The sequence below is a fragment of the Hordeum vulgare genome, chromosome 5H (assembly GCF_904849725.1).
Source record: "Hordeum vulgare subsp. vulgare chromosome 5H, MorexV3_pseudomolecules_assembly, whole genome shotgun sequence".
Taxonomy (NCBI): domain Eukaryota; kingdom Viridiplantae; phylum Streptophyta; class Magnoliopsida; order Poales; family Poaceae; genus Hordeum; species Hordeum vulgare.
In genome coordinates this window covers 576,743,530-576,753,940 of record NC_058522.1, presented here as the reverse complement: position 1 = coordinate 576,753,940, position 10,411 = coordinate 576,743,530, and the positions used below count along the sequence as shown (strand labels likewise).

Here is a 10,411-nt window from a genome sequence, read left to right as displayed (position 1 = left end):
ATATGTACATCGACTCATTGGATGTTGATGAGCACGATACCAAAAGCATCCATTTGGAATTCTGATCTCATAACAAAGGTCATGAAGAAAGACAATAAGGGGCCAGGGGACTACGACAAGCTACACGTAAGTGTTTTTCTACTAAACATCATATTTTGCATCAAACCATGGCAACTCCATAAAAGTAGCTCGGGCAATTCACATACATAGCGTCGGCAAAATCATACAAACATTTGTCGGGGGTAAGCACAACCATTATTATTTCCAGGCAGTAATAAAAGAAACACTAGCAACTCACACTCGTAACATAAGCAAGTCATCCACATAATATCAACACAAGTGACACGATTTATATAGGCAAGTCACATACAATGAGGAAGGCAACACATAACACATAAGGTGTGCAAGTCATGCACAAAACATAAATTGGCTTCTTTAAAAAATGGACTTAATGAACTATTCTTAGATTCTCTTGAAGGGGCCTGATTAGATAAATGTTCTTCCTAGACGTCTAAAAGTATGTAAATCAGTCTATCGTGCTATACATATAATTGCCTTAATTTTTAATTAACAACTATTCAAATAGCGGTAACCATCTAATATAAAGATAACAATTCTCTCCAAGAACTAATCGACATGCCAAAAAATGCATAATGGATGAGGAAGTCATAAAGCTAAATATGGTTAAAAAAGAGTGGAAGGCTAATATAGTAGTTGAAAAAGGGAACAAAATAGTAAAAAAACAAATAGGGCCCAACCGGTTCGAACCGATGACCTATTGATCTGCAGTCAATTGCTCTACCACTGAGCTATGGACCCATTAATACTTTTGATTTTGACCCTAAGGAATATATCATCACTTAATCAATAACATAGATGGTGCGCCCATATCCTCGTGTTTAAATATTAATTGGTTCAGTCTGTATTATGAATGCAAATTGAACATATTTTCTATCCTTACAGATTTACATATAGATTAGAATGCTAGTTAGGAAGTTACACATACTGATTTCAGTTCTATGTGCCATCATAAATTAGGTACATGTACTTCAAGTTGTGCTTTGCCAATTCCTGTTTTTATGTAACATGATATTTTTGGGTCATGCAAACCATTCTTATATTCTTTTGAAGAGGCCTAATTGGAGAAATGTTCTTCCTACGTGTGCAAAAGTACATATATGAGTCTACATGCTCCACAAAATATAATACACAATTGCCTTAATTTTCGGAAATTCATTTTGGCACATTTTATGGAAATTCATTCATGGAAAAAGCATTTTAAAACTTATATAGGCAAGTCACATACAATGAGGAAGGCAACACATAACACATAAGGTGTGCAAGTCATGCACAAAACATAAATTGGCTTCTTTAAAAAATGGGCTTAATGAACTATTATTAGATTCTATTGAAGGAGCCTAATTAGATAAATGTTCTTCCTAGACGTCTAAAAGTATGTATATCAGTCTATCATGCTATACATATAATTGCCTTAATTTTTAATTAACAACTATTCAAATAGCGGTAACCATCTAATATAAAGATAACAATTCTCTCCAAGAATAATCGACATGCCATAAAATGCATAATGGATGAAGAAGTCATAAAGCTAAATATGGTTAAAAAAGAGTGGAAGGCTAAGATAGTAGTTGAAAAAGAGAATAAAATAGGAAAAGAACAAATAGGGCCCAACCGGGTTCGAACCGGTGACCTATTGATCTGCAGTCAATTGCTCTACCACTGAGCTATGGACCCATTAATACTTTTGATTTTGACCCTAAGAATATATCATCACGTAATCAATAACAGAGACGGTGCGCCCATATCCTCGTGTTTAAATATTAATTGGTTCACTATATTATGGATGCAAATTGAACATATTTTCTATCCTTACAGTTTTACATATTGATTAGAATGCTAGTTAGGAAGTTACACATACTGATTTCAGTTCTATGTGCCATCATAAATTAGGTACATGTACTTCAAGTTGTGCTTTGCCAATTCCTGTTTTTATGTAAGATGATATTTTTGGGTCATGCAAACCATTCTTATATTCTTTTGAAGAGGCCTAATTGGAGAAATGTTCTTCCTACGTGTGCAAAAGTACATATATCAGTCTACATGCTCCACAAAATATAATACACAATTGCCTTAATTCTCGGAAATTCATTTTCGCACATTTTATGGAAATTCATTCATGCAAAAACGTATTTTAAAAGTTATATAGGCAAGTCACATACAATGAGGAAGGCAACACATAACACATAAGGTGTGCAAGTCATGCACAAAACATAAATTGGCTTCTTTAAAAAATGGGCTTAATGAACTATTCTTAGATTCTCTTGAAGGAGCCTAATTAGATAAATGTTCTTCCTAGACGTCTAAAAGTATGTATATCAGTCTATCATGCTATACATATAATTGCCTTAATTTTTAATTAACAACTATTCAAATAGCGGTAACCATCTAATATAAAGATAACAATTCTCTCCAAGAATAATCGACATGCCAAAAAATGCATAATGGATGAGGAAGTCATAAAGCTAAATATGGTTAAAAAAGAGTGGAAGGCTAAGATAGTAGTTGAAAAAGGGAACAAAATAGGAAAAAAACAAATAGGGCCCAACCGGGTTCGAACCGGTGACCTATTGATCTGCAGTCAATTGCTCTACCACTGAGCTATGGACCCATTAATACTTTTGATTTTGACCCGAAGGAATATATCATCACATAATCAATAACATAGACGGTGCGCCCATATCCTCGTGTTTAAATATTAATTGGTTCACTCTGTATTATGAATGCAAATTGAACATATTTTCTATCCTTACAGATTAACATATTGATTAGAATGCTAGTTAGGAAGTTACACATACTGATTTCAGTTCTATGTGCCATCATAAATTAGGTACATGTACTTCAAGTTGTGCTTTGCCAATTCCTGTTTTTATGTAACATGATACTTATGGGTCATGCAAACCATTCTTATATTCTTTTGAAGAGGCCTAATTGGAGAAATATTCTTCCTACGTGTGCAAAAGTACATACATAAGTCTACATGCTCCACAAAATATAATACACAATTGCCTTAATTTTCGGAAATTCATTTTGGCACATTTTATGGAAATTCATTCATGGAAAAAGCATTTTAAAATTTATATAGGCAAGTCACATACAATGAGGAAGGCAACACATAACACATAAGGTGTGCAAGTCATGCACAAAACATAAATTGGCTTCTTTAAAAAATGAGCTTAATGAACTATTATTAGATTCTCTTGAAGGAGCCTAATTAGATAAATGTTCTTCCTAGACGTCTAAAAGTATGTATATCAGTCTATCATGCTATACATATAATTGCCTTAATTTTTAATTAACAACTATTCAAATAGCGGTAACCATCTAATATAAAGATAACAATTCTCTCCAAGAATAATCGACATGCCATAAAATGCATAATGGATGAGGAAGTCATAAAGCTAAATATGGTTAAAAAAGAGTGGAAGGCTAAGATAGTAGTTGAAAAAGGGAACAAAATAGGAAAAAAACAAATAGGGCCCAACCGGGTTCGAACCGGTGACCTATTGATCTGCAGTCAATTGCTCTACCACTGAGCTATGGACCCATTAATACTTTTGATTTTGACCCTAAGGAATATATCATCACTTAATCAATAACATAGACGGTGCGCCCATATCCTCGTGTTTAAATATTAATTGGTTCACTCTGTATTATGAATGCAAATTGAACATATTTTCTATCCTTACAGATTTACATATAGATTAGAATGCTAGTTAGGAAGTTACACATCTGATTTCAGTTCTATGTGCCATCATAAATTAGGTACATGTACTTCAAGTTGTGCTTTGCCAATTCCTGTTTTTATGTAACATGCTATTTTTGGGTCATGCAAACCATTCTTATATTCTTTTGAAGAGGCCTAACCGGAGAAATGTTCTTCCTACGTGTGCAAAAGTACATATATAAGTCTACATGCTCCACAAAATATAATACACAATTGCCTTAATTTTCGGAAATTCATTTTGGCACATTTTATGGAAATTCATTCATGGAAAAAGCATTTTAAAATTTATATAGGCAAGTCACATACAATGAGGAAGGCAACACATAACACATAAGGTGTGCAAGTCATGCACAAAACATAAATTGGCTTCTTTAAAAAATGGGCTTAATGAACTATTATTAGATTCTCTTGAAGGAGCCTAATTAGATAAATGTTCTTCCTAGACGTCTAAAAGTATGTATATCAGTCTATCATGCTATACATATAATTGCCTTAATTTTTAATTAACAAATATTTAAATAGCGGTAACCATCTAATATAAAGATAACAATTCTCTCCAAGAATAATCGACATGCCAAAAAATGCATAATGGATGAGGAAGTCATAAAGCTAAATATGGTTAAAAAAGAGTGGAAGGCTAAGATAGTAGTTGAAAAAGGGAACAAAATAGGAAAAAAACAAATAGGGCCCAACCGGGTTCGAACAGGTGACCTATTGATCTGCAGTCAATTGCTCTACCACTGAGCTATGGACCCATTAATACTTTTGATTTTGACCCTAAGGAATATATCATCACATAATCAATAACATAGACGGTGCGCCCATATCCCCGTGTTTAAATATTAATTGGTTCACTCTATATTATGAATGCAAATTGAACATATTTTCTATCCTTACAGATTTACATATAGATTAGAATGCTAGTTAGGAAGTTACACATCTGATTTAGTTCTATGTGCCATCATAAATTAGGTACATGTACTTCAAGTTGTGCTTTGCCAATTCCTGTTTTTATGTAACATGATACTTTTGGGTCATGCAAACCATTCTTATATTCTTTTGAAGAGGCCTAATTGGAGAAATGTTCTTCCTACGTGTGCAAAAGTACATATATAAGTCTACATGCTCCACAAAATATAATACACAATTGCCTTAATTTTCGGAAATTCATTTTGGCACATTTTATGGAAATTCATTCATGGAAAAAGCATTTTAAAATGTCAAAAAATTCCGAACTAAAATTTGACGAGTATATCTCGATATTCTTCGTGTGCATGTCAAGTTTTATGGAAAACCGGCATTTTCTGTGGCTCGTGTAAAAAAGACAAAGAAATGTGTCGTGGAAAGCCATTTTTAACATTAAACTTTTACTTTTTCACACGTGACACAAAATTTGGCAGTATTTTGTGAAACGTCTTTCTGAGTACGTACGAAAAAATATAATACATAATTGCCTTAATTTTCGAAAATTCATTTTGGCACATTTTATGGAAATTCATTCATGGAAAAAGCATTTTAAAATGTCAAAAAATTCCGAACTAAAATTTGACGAGTATATCTCGATATTCTTTGTGTGCATGTCAAGTTTTATGGAAAACCGGCATTTTCTGTGGCTCGTGTAAAAAAGACAAAGAAATGTGTCGTGGAAAGCCATTTTTAACATTAAACTTTGTCTTTTTCACACGTGACACAAAATTTGGCAGTATTTTGTGAAATGTCTTTCTGAGTACGTACGAAAAAATATAATACATGATTGCCTTAATTTTCGAAAATTCATTTTGGCACATTTTATGGAAATTCATTGATGGAAAAAATATTATAAAATGTCAAAAAATTTTGAACAAAAATTTGACAAGTACATCTCGATATTCTATGTTTGCACGTCAAGTTTTATGAAAAATTTGCATTTTCTGTGGGTTGTGTAAAAAAGACAAAGAAATGTGTCGTTAAAAGCCATTTATAACACTGAACTTTGTCTTTTTCACACATGACAAAAAAATTGGCAGTTTTTTGTGAAACAACTTTCTGAGCACATAGAATGTGGAGATGTACGCGTGATTTTTTTTCAAATTTTCTAACATTTCAAAATACATTTTAAAAACTATGCTCCTGTGTGTCAAAACACCCGTCTCCTTAATTTTGAAGTAACTGAGAACTACTGTCTGACCATCTAATGTAAGCATAACAATTCTAAAAAAAAAAGAGTAAACACTTCTGAGGAAGGTGTGGAAGGCCAAGACAAGGAAATATAAATAGAAAAATAAAATAATGAGAGGGCCCAACCGGGTTCGAACCGGTGACCTATTGATCTGCAGTCAATTGCTCTACCACTGAGCTATGGACCCTTTGTTGCTACTCCGTTTGACCTTAAGTTTATATGACTGTAAGTATCAATACTGCGAGCTGATTGTTTCGTGTCGTATTTGAGTTTCTCTATTGCATATTTCCACTGATATGTCTTAACGTAGACACGTAGTCTATTGCAATGTATATGAAAATGGTTTCAAATTTATATGTTACTGCTCTTCTCATATTGTCCTTCTGCTGGCATGATTTTTATTCCGAATCCTTAGTGATTGCATTTTAAGCAGAAATCTTTGAGACCTGCTCTAGATATTTCCCCGCCTACAGTTGAGGTTCATAAGTATTCCCTTCATTCTTAAATATAAGACCTTCTAAAGATTCAACTATGAACCACATATGAATGTATATAGACATATTCTAAAGTATAGATTCAATCATTTTGCTCCGTATGTAGTTAGGAATGAAGGGAGTACATAGCTATGCGGAAACACTGTTCATGATCAAACAGAACCCACATGGGGGACATGCTGAAGGGGAATCAATCGGTGTTCTTATCTCGTCAAACAAAGCACAACGGTAGCGAACCTGCCTCGATAGTCGACACGAACCAGATGGCCATGTCATGCTTAATTGTAGCTCTTATTATTCTCGCCATCTTGCTCTCGATGAGTCTCTCTCAGCGCCACTGTATTTTTTTTTCGCGAATGACTTATTGTTCTCTTATTAATGAAGATCGGCCTCGGCCCTTTGGAACAACTCACGCACGGGTCACTTGGTTCCTTTCCGCAATCACTGCAACGTCGATTTGATTCTTGCTTTTGTTCTCCATCCTCATGTCTATATGTCTTTTTCCCGGATTATAATGGTGAAAAAACTAGTCTGATATGACCGCGTCTCCCTTTTTTTGTATGCTTGCATCGCCCACAAAAATGGCGTGAATATGTGAAAACAAGGATTTTTTTACGATGTTTATAAGTAGTATACTTGTGCCAACATGAGTTGAAGCCATCTCTGCAACAATGACTCCTACTCTTTCACTTCTGCTTGCCACCACTTCCATGGCTCTGCTCTTAGTTTCAAGAGCTGTAGCACATGACACTCTGTCATTGGGATCCTCTCTAGCCGTCGAAGCCTTCGAAACCGACATACTGCAATCGCCAGATGGCACCTTCTCCTGCGGCTTCTACTGCATCTACACCAACGCCTTCACATTTTCGATATGGTACTCCAAGGCGGCAAACAAAACCGTCGTCTGGAGTGCAAATCGCGACCGCCCTGTCCATGTCAAAAGGGCAGCCTTCACCTTGCAGAAGGATGGCAATATGGTCCTCAAAGATTACGATGGCGCGGCTGTGTGGCAAGCCGGTGGCAACTCCACAAATGTTCAGCATGCTCAGCTGTTGGATACTGGTAATTTCGTCTTGAAGGATACCGATGGTAAGGTAATATGGCAAAGTTTTGATTCACCCACAGACACTTTACTACCAACACAGCGCATGACTGCTTCTACAAAGTTAGTGCCTACAACCCGGTCACATGTTTCTGGTAGCTACATATTCCGTTTCAGTGATCTTATATGACATTCCTGAAGTTTCGGATATATACTGGCCAGACCCTGACCAGACTCTCTATCAGGATAATAGAAACCAGTATAACAACACTAGATTGGGGATTTTGGACAGTAATGGGAGTTTTGGGTCGAGTGATTTTGCTGATGGTCAACCACTGGTGGCCTGTGATGCAGGGCCAGGGATTAAGAGAAGGCTAACTCTAGACCCTGATGGTAATCTCCGGTTGTATAGCTTGAATGACTTAGATGGGTCATGGTCAGTTTCAATGGCAGCAATGTCTCAACCTTGCAACGTCCATGGCTTATGCGGTCCTAATGGAATCTGTCACTACTCACCTAAACCTACATGTTCATGTGCACCAGGCTATGTGATGAGCAACCCTGGTAATTGGACTGAAGGCTGTAGGGCTATTGTCAACATAACATGTGATCATCAGGAACCTATGAAGTTTGTGAAGCTCAAGCATACAGATTTTTGGGGCTCTGATCAGAAACATTTGCTCTCGGTTTCCTTTTATTATTGTAGGAATACCTGCATGAGTGACTGCACCTGCAAAGGCTTTCAATACCAGGAAGATACAAGGTCATGCTACCCAAAAGCTAGCCTTTTCAGTGGACGGACCTACCCAACAAACGATGTGCGGACAATATATCTCAAGCTCCCTGCCAGGGTAAATGTTTCAAATACAACTTTCCCTCGCTCCGACGTGTTTGATCCTGCACCACCTCGTCTTGACTGCAACCAGATGAGCATACCACCAATTCTAGAAGTGCATAGCACCAGTGTGGAAGAGTCAAAGTGGTTATACTTCTACGGTTTCATAGTTGCATTTTTCGTTGTTGAAGTTTCCTTTATAGCATTCGCATGGTTCTTTGTTTTAAGAAGAGAGCTTAGGCCATCTGAAGTATGGGCAGCCGAGGAAGGATACAAGGTGATGGCTAGTCATTTTAGAAGATACAGTTACAGAGAACTTGTGAAGGCGACGACGGATTTCAAGGTCGAGCTAGGAAGGGGAAGCTCAGGCGTGGTGTACAAGGGTGTCCTAGAAGATGAAAGACCGGTTGCTCTGAAGAAGCTGAAGCATATAAGTGGTGGCAAAGAAGAGTTCCAGGCTGAGCTGAGTGTGATTGCTAGGATTTACCACATGAATCTAGTGAGAATATGGGGTTTTTGCTCAGAAGGATCCCACAGGCTGTTGGTTTGTGAATATGTCGAGAATGGCTCACTGGCTACCATTTTATTCGGTGACAAAAGCAGCATCTTGCTGAACTGGAAGCAACGGTTCAATGTTGCAGTAGGTGTTGCGAAAGGATTGGCCTATCTTCACCATGAGTGCCTAGAATGGGTCATTCACTGTGATGTGAAACCCGAGAATATACTCTTGGACCAAAACTTTGAGCCTAAGATCACCGACTTTGGGTTGGCAAAGTTACTAAACCGAGGTGGATCCACCGAGAACACGTCTCATGTGCGAGGGACAGCGGGCTACATTGCTCCCGAGTGGATCTCCGGCCGCCCTATCACGTCGAAAGTCGATGTGTACAGCTACGGGGTCGTGCTTCTCGAGCTTTTATCTGGAAGCAGAGTCTCGGAGCTGACCGTTGGTTCAGATGCAGAGGTGCACATGGTGCTCAGGAAGCTTGTCACAGTGCTTGCGGATAAACTGGAAGGAAATGATGATTCCTGGATTGATGAATTTGTGGATTGCAAATTGGGTGGGCAGTTCAGCTATGTGCAGGCTAGAACATTGATCAAAATGATCGTTTCTTGTTTGGAGGAAGATGCAAGAAAGAGGTCGACTATGGAATCTGTTGTTCAGACTCTCCTATCATCTGATGAAGCTGATAAGTAGCAGGAGTAGTAATTTGATTTTGTTGGTGTGTTTTAAATACGGCAACAATAGTTTATTTTAAGGTCAAGTATGTATGAGTGAAACAATGTGGAAAATCTGTGATCTTTTTTCTAGTTGTAGTCATTGATAAAATAATGTAATAGACCGATAAAAAAAATATTGTGTTAAAGCCATGACAATTAATATGGATCAGAGGGAGCAGATTATTTCAAATTGATCTTAACGTAGGGGTTTGCTAAAGACAAATGTAGAGCTTAGAGCAACTCCAACGGGACGATCCATTTCGTCCGCTGACGTCCGTTTGGGTCGGCGCGGACACAAAAGTCGGCTCAACGCGCAGACCCAAACAGACGCACGTCCGCTTGGCGTCCGTCTGCCGACCCATTCCGGACCATTTTTGAGCAGGATTTGCGTCAGCGCGGACACGAGACGGTCGACGCGCGCGCGCTTGCCTTCTCCTTCCCCCGGGCCCGTTGGTCGGTGGCAGCCTCCACCATTTCCCTCCATTCCCCCCCAAAACCCTCCCGCCCGCGCGCGCTCTCTCCCCACCCCCGCCATGGACGACGACCTTGACGCCGCCGCCGGCCTCGCCTCCCTCGCCTCGTCCGGCATGACGACCGGCCCCTCCGGAAAAGGCAAGCGCAAGACCGCCGCCGCGCCCAAGCCGAAGAAGATGCTGAAGCCCGAACAACGCGCAAGGGAGTCGGCCAAGAGGAAGGGGCGGCGGCGCGCGAGGGATGAAGCCACCACGGCGGCCGCCGTTGCCACCGCCGCGCAGCAGGAGGTCACCAACGCCCGCGTCGCGGCGACAACGAGGGAGGCGCTCTATATGCTAGGGTTAAACCCTAACCAGCACGGCCTCGTCAACACCGCCGTGGC

General features: G+C 38.8%; 1 protein-coding gene and 6 non-coding genes across 7 annotated transcripts; 1 reads left to right on the top strand and 6 right to left on the bottom strand.

The window, feature by feature from the left end:
* Positions 1-748: 748 nt before the first annotated feature.
* Positions 749-819, bottom strand: TRNAC-GCA. The gene has a single exon. It is a non-coding gene; the product is annotated as a tRNA-Cys (tRNA).
* Positions 820-1,683: 864 nt separating this feature from the next.
* On the bottom strand, positions 1,684-1,755 carry TRNAC-GCA. Its single transcript has one exon. It is a non-coding gene; the product is annotated as a tRNA-Cys (tRNA).
* Positions 1,756-2,617: 862 nt separating this feature from the next.
* Positions 2,618-2,689, bottom strand: TRNAC-GCA. Its single transcript has one exon. It is a non-coding gene; the product is annotated as a tRNA-Cys (tRNA).
* Positions 2,690-3,553: 864 nt separating this feature from the next.
* TRNAC-GCA lies at positions 3,554-3,625 on the bottom strand. Its single transcript has one exon. It is a non-coding gene; the product is annotated as a tRNA-Cys (tRNA).
* An 863-nt stretch (positions 3,626-4,488) lies between these two features.
* TRNAC-GCA lies at positions 4,489-4,560 on the bottom strand. The gene has a single exon. It is a non-coding gene; the product is annotated as a tRNA-Cys (tRNA).
* Positions 4,561-6,078: 1,518 nt separating this feature from the next.
* On the bottom strand, positions 6,079-6,150 carry TRNAC-GCA. The gene has a single exon. It is a non-coding gene; the product is annotated as a tRNA-Cys (tRNA).
* Positions 6,151-7,082: 932 nt separating this feature from the next.
* LOC123395051 (putative receptor protein kinase ZmPK1) lies at positions 7,083-9,721 on the top strand. The gene is given in 2 exon segments (XM_045089970.1): positions 7,083-7,682; positions 7,684-9,721. Coding segments are annotated over 2 exon segments (2,403 nt in total). The 5' UTR covers positions 7,083-7,128; the 3' UTR covers positions 9,533-9,721.
* The last annotated feature ends 690 nt before the right edge of the window (positions 9,722-10,411 follow it).